We start from the raw sequence: 21,877 nt of genomic DNA, 5'->3' as shown, positions 1-21,877 counted from the left end.
GGGGGGTTGCAGCCGTGATGTCTGGGCCAGGGGAGGGGCAGACTGATCAAATCTACTGAAGAACAGATTCAGATCATTCATCCACTGCTGGTCACCTCTGGCCTGGGAGTCTGGTTGTTTGTGTCCTGAGATGGTTTTCAGACCTCTCCAGACTCCGCTGACATCGCTCTGCTGCAGCTGTTCCTCCATCTTCTATTTAAATCCTTCCTTTCCCCACCTGATGTTTCTCCGTAGCTCCTTCTGCACGGCCTTCAGCGCCTCCTTGTTTCCAGAGTTAAAAGCTCTCCGCTTCTCCTTCAGGAGAGCTTTTAACTCTGGAGTAATCCAGGGTTTGGTATTGGAGAAGCAGTGTACAGTCCTGGTGGGTACGGTGTTTTCCACACAGAAGTTTATGTAGTCCGTAATGGATGATGTCATACTGTCAATATCCTCTCCATGGGAATCGCTGAGTACCTCCCACACAGTGGCCTCGAAGCAGTCTTTCAGGGCCTCCTCAGACCATCTTTTCACAGTGCGGGTAGTTGCTGGTTCTCTCTGCACCAGAGGTCTGTAGACAGGCAGAAGATGAACCAGGTTGTGATCAGCTCTTCCCAGGGGGGGCAGGGGGGATGATTGGTATGCCTCCTTGGTGTTGGCATAAAATAAATCCAGTGTTTTATTGTCTCTGGTGTGGCAGGAAACATACTGGGTGAAGGTGGGCAGGGTGGTGGATGGACAGGCGTGGTTGAAGTCCCCAGAGATCAGAAGGAGGGCCTGAGGGTGCTGTGTTTGCAGCCTACTTGTAACAGAGTGGAGAATGTCATCCCAGTCATCCTCATCAATATTTACACCAATTTTATTTTGCCATGTTTGTGCAGCAGCTAGGACATTTAACACACCAGTCTGGTTTAAAACATTATGAAACTAAGTAATGGATTTTCGAGTCGGACACTGAAGCAGTAACTGCTCTATGGCATTAGACCACAACACGTCCGGAGTTTGTGACGCCAAAATTGTTGTTTATGAAATAGCGATGATGTGAAGGTGATGAAGGAGACTCCGCTGACACCATCTTGCTTTTATATAGAAAGGTTCATTACAAGAAGTACAGCACCAAATCAAGCACCTAGGATTGCCTGAGAGAGGGTTCGAAGCCAATATGAACTGCTCTGAATAACAGCTCCAGCTACCCTGCTTATATAGGTTGGTTGTTTTTGTGAAATGTGAGACAAAATGGAACAGATGACAGAGAGACACCCTAGTTGGACTTCACCAATCCTTGACCTGGGCCATAAATACCCTCTTGACCCTGGCCATAAATACCTTCTTGACCCTGGGCCCCTAACTGGTCATCTGACCCAGGACGTCACATACCATGTAGAACTTCAGATACTACAGTGGTTTTTCTGGTCACAAAATCTCTGATTAGTAGGTATCACAAGGAGTGGCATCTGGGGATATAATATCATATTTATATTTGTTCAAATGATAACAAGGATGTCCCCTCAAATAAATCACACATTTTTTTTCCCTTTTCCCTTTATTCCGTCAGATGTCCAAGTGCTACGTCCAGTGTCAATCATGCCCAGGTTTATAGTCCGCGTTACCTTGAATTGAAATCAATAGGGGAGTTAAGTTCGACCTCCCCTCAAGTTTACGTATCAGAAACGATGCCTTTAAGGTATTGGAAATGATGGGGCTGTTGTTACATAAATTCCTAGCCGATCTCAAATTCTTACAAGACAGGAGGCCCAACAAGGAGCAAGAGATCTGTGATGATTCAAGGTCTAACCAAACAGAAGTAGGATCTTTCCTAACCCATTCTGCTAAAAAACTCAACTGATTTAAAATTGGGAAAATCTAAGCCTCCTTTGAACTAGGAAGCTACAATATTGACATTTTAATCCTAGGTTTTCTCTTGTTCCAAATAAAGTCACTCAACCAGCTGTTTAGTATCTTAAGAATTTTGTTTGATGATAGCAAAGGAATCATCTGTAAGGGGTATAATAACCTAGGCAGCACATTCATTTTGATGACAGATATTAGATTTTATAGTATCTAGGAGGGGAGTAAAATCGGCCTTAAAGGTGCTATATGTAAGAATGTGGCCAAAACAATTACTGCACTCAAATTCAACATACTGCCGCAAGTCGTGTCCGCCCCCCCTCCCCTACAGATTCGAGGTTGCTGGACAGTGGCATGCTGGAGACTGATTTTTTTGCCCACGGGCGGCTGCTGTGGCCGCGTCCTTGATCTTCGGTTTTCCAGCGGACCGTTCGAACAAGTCCGGCTTCTCTGCTGCTAACGCTGCTGCCGGGATACAGCTCATGAGGAGCCGGCTGCTAATGCTATGTACTGGGACACTGCTAATGCTGCTTGGCGTGCTGCTGTAGCTCAGTTGTAACTGTAACTGATGCTGAGACTCTACTGACTGTGTGACTGGTAGACGGCGGTGGGTGGCGCAACAGGCCAAAATACAAATTCAAAACATAAACATGATTTGTGGACCGTAAATTTTTTTTTTAAAATGCGAATATTCTGGCTGTATTATTGTTGTCGGTGAGATCAGTATGTTATATGAACATTATTCCTTAGTCTCTGCGACATATTAGGAGGATTTTATGACTATTTGCTTTATATTTCTTACATATAGCTCCTTTAAACATCTAAAGGCTAAAGAATTAGTTCTATCTTTGAGGGTTCCTATTGGCATCGCAAGAGACTTGGAGACTGCAAAGTTGCAGCGCACTGCAAGATGACAACAGAGACTTTGCTAATTGAGAGTGACATTCCTTGATAAAAGTACTTGATATTGCACCAAAAAACAGCAAACTACCCGACCAGATAGGATTTAAGACCACTGTCGAAGTGACTCTGAGATCCTGATCTTCTGTTTGAGATATTTTTTTTCCTCTTTCTCCCTCGGTGAGTAACTTTATCAACTTGTAACAATGACTGCACATGACTGCTAGCAAAATCTCCGTGAATTAGCTTAGCTGTGGTGTTAGCCTCCAGGTTACTAGCTTTGCCTCATGGTGATTCACTATGGAGCTGCTGTGAGTTGCTATTTTTCTATTGAAAAAGACAAACATAGGTATTTTTGTGTGAAACGAGTGTGTGTTAATTTCATGGTATAAACAGCGTGATTTATGTGATTTTAACAGGCTAATGGAGCTAGCTCTCTTCGTTTCGATTCAGTCAGCCACGGTATCAGTTATTACCATCCATGGCCAGTAGATGGCAGCATGGTAACACAGAAATGTATTGTTTCACTCACATTCAATGTAGTGAGCATTTAATGTCAAAAATTGCAGTTGGCTTTACAGTTAGCCACAAAATCTTCTCAAGTTGTTTTCAGTTGTCATTGATTATTTTATTTGCACTTTACAAGTGAATGTCATGATTTTATTTGCACTTTTGGGTATATGTTAAATAAATAGAAGTGAAGTTGACATTTCATATGTTAATATTTCAATGCAACAGTTATCCTAAATTCATGGGTTAATTTAAAAGGTTGTATTTGATATTGATAAAAAGATGATACTGTAAAGTTAAAAAGTGTAAAAAATAGTTAAAAGCTATTAAAAAGAGTTAATTAAAATGGCTAAAAGCTGTTGAAACAGTTAAAAAGTTAAAACAACATTTAAAAGAGTTGACTGGAGATACATATGCTATAAACCACCTGTTATGTTAATACAGGCTGGGTTTTTTTTGGATACCCTTGAATTCCTTGCTTCCTGGATTGGACTTGGATTTGACCTTGATTCTCTCCCTGGAGGGAGAGTGGCGAGCTACCCATGTTGAGCACCTGGATTGAGAACCTTCTTCATTTTTCTACCCTGCTGTGGTGCGGTAAGATGGTGACTTTTAGACAGAACTGTTTTCGTTCTCTCAAGGAGAGTGGACGGATCCATTTTATCTTTCTAAGACAGACATTATTTTTTAAGGGTGCACCCAAGAAAAGACTTTCCAATAGGGAATAGGTTATTTGCTGGCTTAGAGTGTAAATTTGTGTGTGTGTTCATATTGTGTTAATGCAAATCATTCTATAACTGCATTCTTGTGTCCTAGTTACTCATTGGTGTCTCTCTCTTAATCATTACACTCTTCCTTGAGAGATTAATTCTCACCCAAAACAAACTCAAATACAGAACAATACACACAGCTGAGTCGTTTAGCCAACATTAGTAACCACGTTGACATGATGATATAAATGTGACAGACCAGTCCTGAGCATGAAATATAAACAAAAACACAGAACCACAAAAATAAAAAACAATAAACAATTAAAAGAAAATAATTTGGTGGTCTCTTCCCAGTTTCCATGGGGATTCCTGATCAGCAGGCAGCTGTAAGATGTAAGCATGTTTCGTATGTATGACAGAAGTAAACTAAAAACTGGTGCTAAATAACACTCCAATTACCAGTGCACAAACGAGAAAGTTGCATAACTCAGTTGAGTGGGAGCAACTGAAAAACAGTAAAAATCCCAGCCTTATAAATATAACATTCACATTAATGTCAAACAATAATGTTAAATGTGACAAGGTATCTCCTGTTTGAACAGCTGGGCTACAGTGGGTTACACTTCGGCAGACACATCAATTAACACGGTGTATATTGTTTAAGCCGTATATATTAAGAAATGATCAACATTATAAATATTTAAACGAAATATGTCATAATAAAGAATATCAATCAGTATAAACGACCCACTGTCCAGACTTGGCTCTGCCACTGGCGCACCGTGGCTTGCTACGCTGGTCACAAAGACCGGGCTTCAGTCGGGGAGAGGAAACAGTGACACCTGTAGCCTTGTCGGAAAAAGCATGGCGTATTTTGCTGCAATAGACGTTGTTTGGCTTCTGTGAATTCCTTTCACCCCTGAAGCACTATGACAAACAGGTTATAGAGGGAGATTTTTTTACCCTCCAAGATTATATCGCTGTTACCCACTTTGTGCCTCAAAGCTGCCATCACCTTCTGTTTGTCATGAAAGGCGTAGAATCTTATGATGACCAGGTTATCGTTGTTCGTTTCCGGGCTTGGGTGCTAGGGCTCTTTCTTGTTTGACCCAGCCTCCCTTGGTCTTCATGTTGAAAAGATTCGGGAGCCAGTGCTCCCAAAAATCTAAAGCATTCCTCCCCTCCATAGTTCTCTGGAATATCAAAAATCTGTATGTCCTTCTGCTGTCTTCTGTTTTCAAGCTTGTCTATGTGATCTGAGAGAGATTCAACTTTCCTCTTGAGCAGGGCTGTACAGTGCGACATATATGTGCGCACGTTGATGGAAAAAAATGTTTGTGCGATGAATTTATTTGCCTAGTAGTACGCATGCGACAGACTGCTTGCAAGCCGCTTGTGTGTGTGTGGTCTGTTTTTTTCTCGTAAAATCTGACACATGACATGAGCGATGGCTCATTGTTATCCTACAAAAAAAAAATCGCTGGTCTACATAGTAGTTGTAGTCTACCGTGATAACCACCATTTGTATATTTCCTGTATATCCAACTACAATTCCAATTCCTGTGCGGTTACCTCTAGCCTCTCCCATTATCACCTCACTTTAGCATGACGGCGGTGAAAATGAAGAGGCATTTTCAGCCCCTCGACAAAAACCCCAAACAAGAAGAGAAGAATAATAAAAAATTTATAGGCCTGTCGCGATATGCGATAAGTCGGTTAATTGCACGGTAATTTTAAAGGGAGACGGTAACTTTTCCGGCTGTGATTAATTGCCATATTAATGCGTGTTTGTTTTCCTCATCTCTCGCCACCAAAGAGACTAGACAACAAGAGTGTTCACTGCTGTGCTTGGTCTGGCAGCCAGGTGAGTTGGTTCATTAGTGTAATGAACGGAGGGAAAGCTCTTGTCATCGAGTGTCTTTGTCTCTGTGGGGGAGGCGGGGCTCGTTCCTAAACCAAATGCCATGGCCCCTGTGTGGGAGTATTTTGGATTTAAACCAAATGACAGAGGGGAGTAGGGTTGGGCGATAATACGGTAATGAGGTATCCTACAGTATCTAAAAATAGCAACGGTATCAGTTTCATTACTGTCATTAAAAATATTAAATATAATTTATTTAATGCCTAAATAATGAGGGCTTGTCCAGGACCTATGTATGTGTGGTTGAGTTTTCAATTTAATACTAATTACAATTTAAAACTAATAGTAGGCTATAACGTTTCTCTTATAACTGCCCTTAACTGTTGTCGGGAGATGACATTTGATAAAGTTTTCGGATGTGACGTCGTCACGTGACAGCTCAGACTTGTGAAAGAGAAGAAAAGATGGCAAGCCGCGCATCAAGCCAGTTGGTTGCAAAAAAAACACAACTTCTGCAAGCAGCGGCAGCAGGTCCAGTGGCCATCAGAGTGGAGGAGTGGAGGAGAAGCGCAACCCGAACCACCGAAGAACAGATGACTCTGGGCAGTCTCCTTCAAAGAAAAGCTGATGTGGTGGCAGGTCCGGTCGGCACCATACAGGAGCGAGCAGGAGCAGAGATAACTGCCTATTGTTGCGAGCCTGTTATTCAGGGAGACGAAGACGCCCTTCTCTGGTGGAAATGTGATGGAGCCAGGCATTTTCCTCTGATGTCGAGGGCTGCCCGAAAGTACCTGTGCGTTTGTGCCACAAGCTCTCCATCAGAGCAGGTGCTCAGCACCGCGGCTGAAGTTGTCAATCCACTACGTGCCCTGCTCCAGCTGGGAAAAGTAAACATGCTGGTTTTTCTGGAAAAAAAAACTTGAATAATTTTAAGCATATGATGCTGCTGTAGTTATCATTATAGTCTGTTTTTATTTCATTTTCAATGAGGAGAAGCCTGTTCTGACGGACAGAAAAGTTCGGACTTGCAGAGGGTGAACTTTTCAAACTAAAGGTAGGCTCTAAAAATAAACCAACGAACAGTAGGCTATTTTCCGTTGCTTCTCAGGATAGGATTATATATGCCCATTTTCGGTTATGCCTTGTCATTTATTGTTCTGTTTTTCTTATTTGACAAGCCCTAGTACTGGATGCTGTAGAGCTGTGCTTTTAATTTATTTGGTTTATGTTGATAGGTTCCAAAAATAAACCAACAGACAGTACCTGTTGTGGTCTGAGGATACGCTGTATAGCACACATTATTGTTACCGCTGTTATTTATTGTTACTTTTTTGGAATTGGACTGTAGCCCACAGACAAATTGTTGTTATTTCATTCTGTTTGGTTGACTGCTGCATTTGCACTTTTTTAAATATTGTAAATAAAAGTTGTTAATGTTGTACATGTTTTGTTGTTATTTTTCAGTATTCTTAGGCCTATGTAATGTTTGCTATTCTGTTTCTGAACGGTATAGGCACAAGCCGACATTTTGGCGACCTTCAAAGTGATTTTTAATTAGTCACAGTAATACCGTATACCCTGGGAAAATGTGGGGAAGGTTTGACAGTAGCAAAATTTGGATACCGCCCAACTCTAGAGGGGAGCCCAGTAATTTGGGCGAGCCAGTATGCCGGGTTTGTTCTAAAACCATCTCAACAAAAAGAGCGAATACGACCAACTTAACTGCACACCTGAGACTGAGAGACTGAGAGTCTATTTTTTTGTATTCATAAGGTCTTTATTTATTTATTTTGGTATTTTTACGTGTTATTTGGGATATTTAAATTTTCTTTTTTTGCATTCGTAAATATTCTTCTTAAATAAATGTTTATTTCTCTTTAAAAGGGTGTACTTGCATCATTATGCCTTTATTATCATTAAATAAGTTCAAAAAATGGTCTAAAAACAGCAAAATTACAACAATAATAAAAATGGTCAGAAAAGCACAATATTACACAATATTACTGCTTATCGCAATAATTTCTGATGCAATTAATCGCCCCGCAAAATTTGTTATCGTGACAGGTGCTACAAACTTTCTGGTCTGTGCTACAAAATTATCACCCTCTGTAGCACCAGTGCTATGGGCTAAAAAAGGTAACGTACAGCCCTGCTCTTGAGGGCTAGAATTTTAGCAACTTGGGGCTCATTAGCTGTCTCCACCTGTGGCATCCTTGCTTCTACCTCATCAAGTCAGTCGTTGGCCCACTTTAATTCATTGGCGTGCAAGAGGACTCTTTTAGCCAGGGGTCGAGTTTATCTTTAATAGCCATATTATTTTACTTATTAGTTAAAACGCTTAAGCGAACCCAGGTTCCAGCTCAATCTTGTTGTCATCTTCTTCCTGCTTGCGGCATTGCTGGGCTAATGATGTAGCCGTGTTCTTGGTGGTCTGCTGTCGTGGTTTGCTGTTGCCTTTGCCCTTGGAACACAGCATTGTCTGATGTTGTTTTGTCCAGAAATGTTCCAAGAGTCATAATACTGCATTGGCAGTGGAGAAAATTAAAAAAACGCATCTCAAGCTAGAATGTTAAGTATATCTTAGGTGTTTGCAGAGCTCCCTCAAGTTCTACTGTCTCCTAAGCTGCCATCATGTGACCCCAGTAGGAACATTTTTAAATAGCAGTGGCGCTTATCATTTTGGAGCCCGCTGCTAAATGCATGTAGGGAAAACACTGGTTATTAATTACTGATAGATTTGCATCCATATTGCCCTGTATGCCGAGCTAATCAACATTTAAAATTCAATATTTAATCAATAGTCAATATCAACCCATTGCTTTCCATTCTGCATTAGGCCAGAGTTGTTACTAAACTCTAAGAGACTAGATAAATATTTTCTTATTTTAAAATGCCTATGAGGAGTGCTATCATCACACCCACAATGTCTTGACTGGTCCCCACAGAGGCTGCTGCTCGTACCTACACTGTTACACATGCAGCACACAAATACGTTCATACGCCACGCAGTTATCTTTACTGAGCTTCAGTTTATAAACACTGTTGCCCGTTGGCATTTATGAAACATAAAAAAATAGTTGTATTTCTTTCTCCCTTTTGCCAGTCTCGAAGTAACAGAAAACTCTCAGTGGAAGTGGCCAAAAAAATATTCTTTGGATCTGAAGAATTCACACAAGTCACCAAGTCGTTAGCAGACAGAAGCGTTTTCTAATCAATTTGTTAACAACCGTAACTTCTTCTGTGGCCATTCTTAAGTGGAGGCTGCTGTATAAACTGATGATGAATTACGTAAGGGATAATGTATAGTGAGCCGATGACTGTTGAAAATTAACTCCCAACAGGAGGCGGAGGGGTATCCATTATTTTTCAACTGTCACTGGCTCACTATACATTATTCCGCTTAGAACATGGCTTACTACTTACTACATCTAGTTGTTTGTGCCGTTTCTTTTTATCTTTTTTCTTTGCTGGGGACATGTCATTTTTTAGCCAAACATCAAGTGTTTTGTCCTCTCCAAAAATGTTAAAAGTGATGTCCTGAAAATGTTGCATTTTGCCACTCCGATCCTATTTGACCAACGTTAACTGATTTTGATGCTCCTCAGTCTAAGGCCGTTGCTATGGCGTCCCTAGCAACGGAGCAGCAGGGATACCTCAAGAAATAAACACCGCAGAATTTTGTTGATTGACCAATCAGAATCAAGTATTTAAGAGTGCCATGTTCTAAAATATAGTAAAACACAGGTCTAATTATATGAAAACTGTCTTCTATCCACCCATATTCTGTTACTGCTTATCCTGCGTAGGGTTGCAGGGGGCTGGAGCCTATCCCTGCTGACAGTGGGTGAGAGTGGGGCTGCGGGAGAACCCTAACATGGGTACCTTCTTGCTGTGAGGCAAAAGTGCTAACCACTGCACCACTGTGCTGCTCTGAAATTTGTCTTCAACAAATTTTTAATGTTGACAAATACTGTACATTAATAAACACTGTTTTAGAATGTTGCAGAGCAAAGTTAAAGCGGTAAACTAACCGGTCTGAGCTCAACTCAAGCCAGCTGATGGTGTCATCTGCAACTCAGTTGGTCAAATCTCCAGTGGCTGGTTTTAGAACATAAGGCATGTCACCTGTATAGCTAATCGGCTTGTAATGAAGTCCGCTGGTGGAGTCTAAATGACCGCAGACGACGTGTTCGCTTGCATGTCAGACAGTTGGTTGCTGTTGCTTATGCTGTTTGTACTTATGACCTGCCCACACACACACACATTCTCATTGACTGATTAATTGTAGCTGGTTATTTAAATTATTGTGGCATACTGATTATGAATACAGTCCATTTGATGCTTGTTTCATTTCTGTTTTTCACTGTTTCATCACAACTACAAATGAAACTGTAGCAAGTATCTCTGTCAATGTGAATTCATATTTTAAGAAGCTACTTTTGAGGTTTTGTTTTGAACAGCGATCTGATCATTATGTGTGTGTGAATGCGTATATATATATATATATATATATATATATATATACATATATGTACACACACACACACACACACACACACACACACATACATACGTGTGTGTGCATGTGTGTACATGTATATAATATCTTATCAAACTGAGTTAAAAGGTAATCAAGAGCACCAAAATCTAAGCATAATCACTGTGTGTTGAGTTATATTATCAATATATAATCAATATATTACCACTGTGTTATCAATTCATTACTACTGCGTCATCAATATGTTATCACTGTGTGAATTTAAAAGAAAAAGCCAAGCAAGATCCACATATAGACGAATTCGGCGAGCCACTTGTGTATGCCGCCATCTTGAGGCGGCGCCATTGCTGCGGTGACATGTGTCAGTCATCAATTTATTATGCTGTCACTGTGAACTGACTCTCTACAATGACAGCATCATGAATAGCTGGATTGATGATGTTAGACGGTGGCCTCCGGTAACTGATGAAGGTATCTTAAATGAGTACCGATATTAATTTAGAAATTAATCATTTGTTTGAACGATAAGCAGGAAAGATTAGAGTAATAGGGAGATAACAGACTGTATCATTAAACACTGTGTAATATAACGTTAGCATACGTTACGTGTGCTGACGTTAGCAAGCTAGCAGCGTGACATTTAATCATTATGGACAGGCTATGTGACCATCACATCATATTGAAGGCGATCAATATTGATCGCTTTCAATATGATGTGATGGTCGTCTAAAAGGTGGTGTAAAATTTGCCAGACCCATCCGGAGCTCAGGTAATTTTGACCTTCAATCAGAGACCTGTCATCGGAGGCCAGGCGATCAATAAAATATTCTTGAATACCTAAAACAAAACACAAACACGTGTTGTTGTTGTTTTTAGTCACGTAGCCTGTCCTTAATGATTAAATGTCACGCTGCTAGCTTGCTAACGTCAGCACACGTAACGTATGCTAACGTTATACTCAATAGTCTATTATCTCCCTATTACTCTAATCTTTCCTGCTTATCGCTCAAACAAATGATTAATTTCTAAATTAATATCGGTGCTCATTTAAGATACCTTCATCGTTACTGGAGGCCACTGTCTAACATCATCAATCCAGCTATTCATGATGCTGTCACTGTAGAGAGTCAGTTCACAATGACAGCATAATGAACTGATGACTGACACGTCACCGCAGCAATGGCGCCGGCGCAAGATGGCGGCATACACAAATCACTTGCCGAATTCGTCTATAATAGTAGAATGAAGCCCCTATAGTAAAAGCAAGCCGGGAGAAGGAGGGGGAAGCTTGGAGAACACAGACACCAGGGTCCACTGGCGGGCTAATAGACACAATAGTACATGCAAGGCCTGGGATATACACACACCCTGAGGCCAGTCCAAGCACCTGCAACATACACACCAACTCAGACTTGGATAATCGGGATACATCAAAGGTGAGGGAGATCAGATGTGGAGGACGTAAAGTGCTGAGGTTGACAGTTTTGAGAAGGAAGGCCCCCCAACCGGTTTTAACTGGTTTTAGGGGTCTGTCAGGGTTCAAGTGACGTAAAAGTGACTATGACTTAGAAAAAATTAGGGTAATTCTACACATATGGTTGGTTAAAAAAAACTTAAGAAAGTGAGCAAGAGAGAGAGAGAGAGAGAGGGACTAGTTATAAAGGTCCGTGCCCAAGCCTTTTGGGTTCAAGTCTTGGTCCGGACCACCAGCTCACATGGGTTAACTTGGATGTCAGCTTGAACAAAGAATAAACCTTCTTGCATTGGACTTCTGATCAGCCTCCTGTTTTGCTCATAACTTTCTTTGATTTTATTGGAAGGACCAACAACACAGATGATTTTTGGTTTGCGGGCAGCAAATAAATCCACAACACTACAAATTATATTCAGTTACAAAATCAGCCTGAGAAGCTGGAAATCAGAATGGAAATACAGAGAGTTGTTGCATAGAGATGGTACACTATCTGATCTAGTTGCATTGGTGTGAACTGGTAGGGTTTTATAACGCTGCACATGGACATAGTCAGACCTGGGCATTCCCGGCTATAGCCCCGGATCTTTTGGGCTCTGCCCCGGATCTTTTAAGCCTCCCCTTTTTTAAATTTTTTTATTTTTTTTTACTAATAAAGCACCTAGTTTCCAACGTCAAGTCCACGGCAGAGCACGGGAGCACAACAGACAGCAGCGCACGCAGCACAGCAGCACAGCAGCACAGCAGCACACAACACACTCACTGTCACACCAGCTTACATGACATATGCCCATATATGGGCAGTCAGAATGATAACTTGTTACAATTTTCAAGTGCAACGTCAGTAGGCTACTCTGTATTACAATTGTATTTATTGTAGGGGTGTAACGATTCATCTACTACATTGATGTATCGATTTATATTCCTATGATCCAACTACATCGATCTGTGCTTGGCAAGTTGGCCTTCCGGACGATATATATCGATCTAAAATCGTTTTAAAAGGTAATCAATAAATTGTATCGATACCAGGAAATTACACATTGGATTTAAGCATGGTAAACTTTATATGGATGTGTTTCTTAGCACTTTAATGATAAAGACACGTTAAATGTTACTCGATTCAGTCTACCTGTCTGTGACGTCATCGGCACGCGCCAGCAGCAGCGCGAATCTCAGAATGACAACAAAACGTAGCATGGCGGATGTAGGAGGAGAAGCTGGCGAGCCAGAAATGATCAAGCCACCATTGCAGTCCAGTGTGTGTAAACACTTTGGCTTTTGCAAAGACGGAGGTGTTCTAAATAAGTCGCTCGCTATTTGTAGGATATGTAAAGGTAAAGTAAAATACCACGGCAACACGACAAATCTCTCCAACCACCTACTAAGGCGCCATGGGATTTCACACAACACGAACCGTCCAGGCACCTCTTGCAGCATTCCCGCTGCAGCAGCAGTGCAAGGTAACGTCAACTCTGCAGAAGCCTCAGGCCTCGCCAGCATGTTTAGTCAGAGACTAGGCCGAAACTCAGCTCGGGTGAAAAACATCACGGCAACAATTGCCAAGTTTATATGTAAAGACATGCGACCCTACAGTGTGGTTGAAAATCCGGGGTTCTGTGAAATGATTCAAACATTGGAGCCACGGTACCAGATACCGAGCCGACCACACTTCTCAGAAAAGGTTATTCCTGCATTGTACGAAAGTACTAAGAATGATGTGAAGCTGTCGCTTTCTCAAGCTGAATGAGTAGCGATAACGACGGATGGCTGGACGTCATGCTCAAATCAAGGTTATGTGACAATTACCTCTCATCACACTGATCCAGAGTGGAACATGAAGACCTTTGTTTTGCAAACCAGAGTCTTAAACGAAGCCCATACTGGTAAAAATATTGGCGCGTTACTGCGTGAAACCTGCACGGAGTGAAAAATGATTGTGGCCGGTGCAGAAGCCCAGTTCAGTCCGCACATTACCTGCTTCGCACATACGCTCAACCTAGCCTCACAGAAGGGTTTGGGGGTGGACCGTGCTTCCAGGTTGTTGAGGAAAGTGCGAAAAACTGTTGGATATTTTCACCGCAGCCCAATTGCATGTCACGTCCTACAGGAAAAACAAAATCTGATGGATTTACCACAACATAAACTGATCCAAGACATAATCACCAGATGGAACAGTTCATTTGACATGCTTGAACGTTTTATGGAACAGCAGCCAGCTGTAATGGCAACTCTGATATCCAAGGATCTGTGAAAGGGGGTCACAGATGTAGGCACGCTGAGTGAGAGTGATATTTCCAACATGGAGGACATTGTTCAGTTGATGGGTCCTGTCAAAATGGCACCCACTGTGATGTGTGAAGAAAACCAGCCAACTCTCTGTAATTGCTCCTCTTCAAGCAAAACTGCTGAAACACCTACAGCCATGCGAAGACAACTCAACCCTGGTTGCTGAGATTAAGAGGGTGATGGCCGATAACCTCTCCAGATGCTACAGAGGCACCCAAGATGCTCTCAACATAGGTAATTCATTTGGACTCTCAATTAAAATCAACCTTGGTTAACATTTTAGGTTGTTAGACTGTATTAATTTGTGAAATGCCACACCTTTGCGTTTTCAAGTTTGAATTTGAGTTGAGTTAGGGTTAGGGTTTTTCATATGGAAAAGTAAACAAGATATCTGCAATAAAATTCTTAGTTCATGGTGGCTTTACCTCATTGCTGTGCTACATTTCTTAAAAAAAAAAAAAAGTTTAATCTGCTGATTATTTTGTGTATGAGGAGGTGATCATCACTTGCTATGTCAGGTCAACTTAATTCAATAATGCAATCCAACACTCTTGTTCTTTAAACAGCATCAGCATTGGACCTGCGATTTAAAGAACTGCCCTACCTGGAAAAAGAGGACAGAGAACAGGTCTACGCAAAACTGGTTCTTGAGGCAGAAGTGTTCCACCAGGTAACTCTTCTCTTCTCTCTCCTCCCCTCCTCTCCTTTCCTCTCTCCTCCTCTCCCCTCTCCTCTTTCCTCTGCTCTGTGATCTTCTCCACTTTCATTTGTCCTCTCTCAACTCTCACCTGTTCTTTACCATCCTCTAAATTTCTGTGTGCAGTCTTACAGAGCAGAAATTTTAACAGTTCACACATTCTTACATCCATAGATGCCTGCAATGGGAAATCAGGAGGAAGGCGAGGGAGGCTCAAGCACAAAGCTGTCAGGATCCCAGGAAGAGACCACAGGTGTGTTTCATGTGATACCAATAAAAGATTGTTGTTGTTTTGTATTAATGAGAAATGAGAAACATGACTATATTTTGAAATACATTTGTTATCATATTGCAGCTCCAAATGAGTCACCTCCTTGTAAGAAGAAAGCCTTAGATGCACTGTTTGGCAATTCCTTCACCCAAAGAGAAAGAAAATCCACAAGCGAGACAGCCAGAGCAGAGGTGATAAGGTACCGAGCAAAGGATGCATTGCCTTTGACTGAAAATGCTGAAGTGGTGGAGATCTCAGGAGAAGGAGCTACCACTACTTTCAACCCTTGCTAAATGGTACCTGTGTATCCCAGGCACCAGTGTGCCAGCAGAGTGAGTTTTTAGTACTGCTGACGACAAAGTGAATGCACAGAGAAGTGTTCTGCGGCCAGATCATGTGGTTCAGTTGATATTTTTGAAAAAAAATCTGTAGACTCATTGAAGAGTAGTTGGTTACACTTGATCTTTTGTTAAATATTAGTGCACTGCTGTTTGTTTATTAAAATGAGAGTAGTAGCAGGTTCAAACACTGCTCATTTAACCTGAATAGAAGTTGGGTGCACTTTATAATTGTACTCTTTTTATGTTGAAAACAACAGCAGAATAGCAGGTAAACCTACTGTCAATTCAACCTGAAGAAATATTGGTTGCACTTTATTTTTAATATTAATATTGTTTGTATTATTTTTATGTTGAAAAACAACAGCAGAAGTACAGTAGCAGGTAAACCTACTATTAATTCAACCTGAAGAAATGTTGGTTGCACTTTATTTTTGATCTCAATATTGTGTTTTTATGTTAAACAACAGCAGAAGTAGCAGGTAAACCCGCTGTTAATTCAACCTGAAAAAATGTTGGTTGCACTTTATTTTTGATATCAATATTGCATTTTTATGTTAAACAACAGCAAAAGTAGCAGGTAAACCTACTGTTAATTCAACCTGAAGAAATGTTGGTTGCGTTTACTGTACTCTTTTTATATTGAAAATGATAGCAGAAAAGGTTAACCTGCTGTTAATTAAATTCAATAAAAGGTGAATGCATTTGCATTTAATTGATGTTTACTTGTTTGTTTATATCCATAATTAATTTATACCTGATTCCCTTACACGAAACAACAGGAACCTTGGAAACTTCACCTGCACTGTCCAGTATCTAGGTATTTATTTCACACTGGTTGAATTTTTGGCTAAAAACTTACTGAATTGATTTCAAGTCACTGAATCGTTCCGGATCGTATCGTTCTAAATGAACCAATATCGTCCTTGAATCGTATCGGCAACCACGAATCGTGATACGGATCGAAGTTAAAACGAATCGTTACACCCCTAATTTATTGTGCATACTGGTGGCCAGCACCGAGTCACCACGTTTTACTTAGTCTTGCAGTAAGTATGGATATTGGACAATTTTTGGGAAAAAAACAAAAAGGCAGCAGGAGGAGAGAAAGTAGGAGAGTCATCATCGCATGTCGGTCTACCAGGATGTACCGTGTTTTATCGGCAGAATAAACTTTTCACGGCTAAGCAACAAAGGTAGAGAAATTTTACAACTATCGTTCAGCAAAACGATTTCTATTGTTGTTATTCTTTGGCCTCTATCTCTCGGATGCTTTGGTGTAGCGTGCTTTAGCTATGTATGGAAACGGCGGAGTCTCTGCTTTCATTTGAGGTGTCTGCTGTGTGTTTTGCATAACGTGGCGTCGAGTTTGAGCCCGAAATATGCCCAGTGGGTCGGCACATCGGTGCTGTGTGGAGTTTGATTTGTTGTTATTTATTTAGTTGTTGTTTGAGTTGTGTCTGGGGCATGTAAAAAGGGTTTATACAGTCTTGTAGCCAGGGTTCTGCTGTTTAATTTGATGTGCAACATCACTATATTCTTCGTGATTAGTGCATCACTGTGTTTGCAAAGTCGTTCTCAAAGTCCCCCAATCGGGTTTAACTTTAACCAACAATTTGGGCAACCCAATAACAGAAGACGAGTGCTCATTCTTTGTCAAAATTATTTGCCAAAATATGTTAAAATCAGGTGTTTAACAGGGAATTATTCCCCCGGGTAAAAAAAATGTCCCACTTCAGGGCTAAAAACCTGGATGTTTTCAACTCCTAGTGACGCCCCTGCCGTTGCAGAACGGCGCATTGCAAGTAATGACCTGTTTCACCTGGTCTTGTTGTGAATCTTCGGTCTGAACTGAGCTTTACCAACATGTCCTTTAAGTTCTTCTGTTACACGTCTGCAACCATGACTTTTTCTGAAAAATCTACCTGCCAGGATGCTCAGATTTTTTTTGAAAACTCCATGTGTTTTCTAGATAAAACAACATTTAGATTTTCAGATCTCCAAGAATAAGTGGAAATGCTGCACAGCCCCAGAGCCTTTCTAATGTGTGAACTGAGCAGTGACCTGATTATCTTTGGCAGAGGTATGGGGGATGCACTTGTAACCTTAGACTTAGGTTAATTGGTTAATTCTCTAATTGGCTGTGTGTGTGTTCCTTCTTTTTTCAGGGACTCACATTCCATCTCTTGGCCCAAGTAGGAGCACCAGCGGTTCCTCATGTCCTCCACTGCCAACAGGTCCCTCTCAGTGTCATGGTTCAGCAGCAGAGGGATGCAGGGCACCACCAGCTCGTTCATGATGCCGAGACCCGTTGACACATCCGGTTCTTCTCCTGACTCAAACATGGCAGCCGCTTGCTCATTCAATTTCTATGGAGAGAGACACAGATCAATCTTTAATACATGAGATTATATGAATTACTTAAACAACTTTGTCATACATCGATTCATTCATTCAACATTAATCCTCCCCAACAAAACTGAGAGAAATGCAACTCAAACACTCACCCAGTTCATATGAATGAATTTTGTAATTCCTATCATTATTCTTTGTCTTACTTTGATTTAGGGACGATGCTCCAAGATTTGCAACCACCTCTTTACAGTTTGAGAACTTCTGCTGACTCAAGTATTAAAGCTGGGGTAGGCAGTTTTATTTTGGTGTCATAAGGCAAAAATTCCATAATAATTTTTAAGCATATTGTAATTCAGTGGTAGCAGTGGTGAGGCTTAGCAGCTTTACTACAACCAAAATTAGCTACAGCCAACACAGGGAAAATACCCCAAGAGTCACCAAGAGCTGGGGTGGAAAATGACTCACAGGTGGATTACACGGTAACAGACATTGGAACGGACACGACTATGCATTGGATCTGTGACTCAGTGAAGGATAGGGGCACGGACCTATCCACCAGGGCTAGAATTAGCAGCACTCAGGGCAAGGCGAGCGCATCTGTAGAGGACAAAAGTAGCACAGTCGAGAACAAGATGCTTCAGATTTGTCCTTACGGCTGGCAGAAAGTAACATCAATAAAAGGCCTCAGAACTCATCAGGGAAAGAAGAAGTGTGTGGCAAAGAAAGGGCAGAGTAGCCACACTGATCAGTACTTCCTAAGAAGTCAGTCGAGTCAGTCGAATGAAGTTCAGCGACAGGTAGAAAACCACAGTTCACAGGATATCAGTAACACTGCCACTGAGGAGGAGGAAGAGGAGGAGGAGGAGGAGGAGGAGGAGGGGGTAGTAAGAGAGGATGCAGGTGACACTGAGGTTAGTATGCCAGTCAGAGAGAGAACCATGGAGCAAAAGGTTAGAGTTAGATGGCCTAGGGCAAATGACAGTAAAGAATGGGAGATAGTTAAAAGAGATTTGTCAGTAATCTTAAGCAGGCTTAGAGGAAATGCAATAGAAAAGTTAGAAAAGATGGGAGATATAATTTACTCATATGGTGCAGAGTGGTTTGGGGTGCATGAGAGAAAGAGGGGTGAGAGGGTACAGTCAGGTAAGTCTAGGCGGCAAAGAGAAATAGAGAAGTTAGTTAAGGAAAGGAGACAGTTAAGAAAGCAGTGGAAAAAGGCTACAGAAGAAGAAAGGGAGGGAAGTAATGTGTTGCAAGAGGAATTGAGAAGCAGGCTAGCAGTTCTTAGAAGGGCAGAGCATCTCAGGAAAAAGAGGAGGAAGAAGGAACATGTAAGGACAGGTTTTTTCAGGGACCCTTTTAAGTTTGTTAAAGGATTGTTTAACCAGGAAAAGGGAGGGCAGCATAAAGCAGAAAGGCTACAGGTTGAAGAATATTTGGGAAATACATATCTAGATTTAGAGAAGAATAGGATAGTAGGTTTTCCACCGGATATCCCTCCATTAGGAGGGATAGAGCATGAGATGGATGTCAGGCCACCTAGGTGGAAGGAAGTTCAGGAGGTGGTCAGGCGTGCAAAGGCTTCTTCGGCCCCAAGGCCTAACGGAGTCCCCTACCGAGTTTATAAAAGTGCACCTGATATCCTTAAATTTTTGTGGAAACAGCTAATAATAGTTTGGGAGAAGCAAATTATCCCAACAGCATGGCGCAGGGCAGGGTGTGTCCTCATTCCTAAGCAGAAGGAGTCTGTGGACCTCAGCCAATTCTGGATGATTTCTCTCTTGAATGTAGAGGGGAAGATTTTCTTTAGTGTAGTAGCGCAGAGATTAGCTAGCTACTTAGAAAGGAATAGCTTAATAGATACTATGGTGTAGAAGGCAGGAATACCAGGTTTTGCAGGGTGTTTAGAGCATACTAGCATGATCTGGCACCAGATTCAGGCAGCGAAGATTAAAAAAAGGGACCTGCATGTAATATTTTTAGATCCTGCAAATGCGTTTGGTTCAGTACTGCATAAGCCTCATTTGGAGTGCGTTTGAATACTTCCAAGTGCCACAGGTAGTTGTTAACTTAGTGAAAGCATATTTTCAGGATATTAGGTTGTGTCTAAGTACGGCAGGTTTCACAACAGGTTGGCAGCGGCTAGAAATAGGCATCATGGCAGGGTGTACAATTTCTCCATTAGCATTTACTATGGCAATGGAAGTAATCTTCAGGGCTTCTAAGTGGGTGATAGGTGGGGAGAAACAGCAGAACGGGTTGCATCTTCCACCAGTTAGGGCTTACATGGATGACATGACATTGGTGACCACAACAATGCCATGTACAAAGAGGCTACTAGAGAAGGTAAATAAGAACCTCAAGTGGGCCAGCAGGAAGATCAAACCTACTAAGTCTAGAAGCATCTCGATACATAGAGGAAAGTTAAGTGACAGGAAGTTTGTCATAGATGATGAGGAAATCCCAACAATTAGGGAAAAGTCAGTAGAGAGCTTAGGTAGGTGGCCTTTTGGACGTGCTGACGTATTGCGGTAAGCGTGTTATGTCATTTCCGGTGTTTTCTGTGACAGCGTCTCTGTGCTGCTCTAGTGAATTCTACTAGCTTGTTTTCTGCTTTCCTCACTTCAGTTGCTTAACATCTAATACAAGTCTTAACCCACACTAGTTCTGTTTAAGCACTCATAGCTCTCCTCCTTTTTATGATTTTCTTGCTAATCTCTTAGCTGTTGTTTGCACGTTATTAGCCGTGTTAGCTACATTAGCTTAATAGTTAGCGATGGCTTCTCCTTCTCCTGCTCTTTCTTGCTCGGTGTGCCAAATGTTCAGTTATGCCTCTGTCTCCTTTAGCGACAGTGGTAATTGTAATAAGTGTAGTTTATTTGCTGTGTTGGAGGCGAGGCTTAGTGAATTAGAAGCTGGTGCTCCGCACCATGGAAAATCACTCGGTAGTTGCGGTAGTTAGCCAGCCCCCTGTAGCTGGTGCGGAGCCACCTAGCATAGCCTCTGCTAGCGGTCCCCCGGTAACCCCCGTGCAGCCAGGAGGCTGGGTAACTGTCCGGGAGAAGCGTAGCTCCAAGCCGAAGCCCGCGGTTCACCACCAGCCTCTTCATGTTTCTAACCACTTTTCCCCACTCAGCGACACACCCGCTGAGGAGAAAACTCTGGTTATTGGCAGCTCTATTCTGAGGAACGTGAAGTTAGCAACACCTGCGGCCATAGTCAAATGTATCCCTGGGGCCAGAGCGGGCGACATTGAATCAAATTTAAAACTGCTGGCTAAAGCTAAACGTAGATTTAGTAAGATCGTTATTAACGTCGGCAGCAATGACACCCGGTTCAGCCAATCGGAGGTCACTAAAATTAATATTGCCTCGGTGTGTGAATACGCTAAAACTATGTCGGACTCCGTAGTTTTCTCTGGACCCCTCCCAAATCTGACCACCGATGACATGTTTAGCCGCATGTCATCATTTAATTGCTGGCTGTCAAAGTGGTGTCCAACAAACAATGTGGGTTTCATTAACCACTGGCAAACTTTCTGGGGAAAACCTGGTCTTATTAGGAGAGATGGCATTCATCCCACTTTGGATGGAGCTGCTCTCATATCTAGAAACCTGCCAAACTTTATTAGTAATTCAAAACCCTGACAACCCAGAGTTGAGATCAGGACTCAGAGTTGAAGTCTTATTCGCTTCTCTGAGCTTCTAGTGCAGTTACCCACCCATAGTTCTATACAAACGGTGTCTGTCCCCCGACCACCTAAATTATCTAAATCTTAAATTAAACAAAGAGGAGCTGTGCATAAAAACCTCATAAAAATTAAAACCTCTTCTGTGACAGAAAGACAAAACAGGACAATTAAATGCGGACTGTTAAATATCAGGTCTCTATCATCTAAAGCAGTGTTAGTAAACAAATTAATATCACATAATCATATTGATTTACTCAGTCTTACTGAAACCTGGCTGTTTCAAGATGAATATGTCAGTTTAAATGAATCCACTCCTCCCAGTTATAATAATACCCACATTCCTCGAGGCAGCGACCGAGGAGGGGGAGTTGCAGCCATTTTTAACTGTAGTCTGTTAATCAGCCCTAAACCTAAACTAGATTATAATTCATTTGAAAGCCTTGTTCTTTGTCTTTTACATCC

General features: G+C 41.7%; 1 protein-coding gene across 6 annotated transcripts in view; it reads right to left on the bottom strand.

The window, feature by feature from the left end:
• The window catches only part of usp25 (ubiquitin specific peptidase 25), a 242,263-nt gene that overhangs the window by 12,775 nt on the left and 207,611 nt on the right, over positions 1 to 21,877 (bottom strand). For all 6 annotated transcript variants that reach the window (XM_050035528.1, XM_050035469.1, XM_050035460.1 and 3 more), the window contains one exon: positions 17,546 to 17,738. In XM_050035528.1, the coding sequence (XP_049891485.1) occupies positions 17,546 to 17,738 (193 nt within the window). The remainder of the gene's footprint in view (positions 1 to 17,545; positions 17,739 to 21,877) is intronic.

Source organism: Epinephelus moara, chromosome 3 (assembly GCF_006386435.1).
Source record: "Epinephelus moara isolate mb chromosome 3, YSFRI_EMoa_1.0, whole genome shotgun sequence".
Taxonomy (NCBI): domain Eukaryota; kingdom Metazoa; phylum Chordata; class Actinopteri; order Perciformes; family Serranidae; genus Epinephelus; species Epinephelus moara.
Note: the sequence above shows the minus strand (reverse complement) of the source record. Positions and strands in the feature narration are given on the sequence as shown.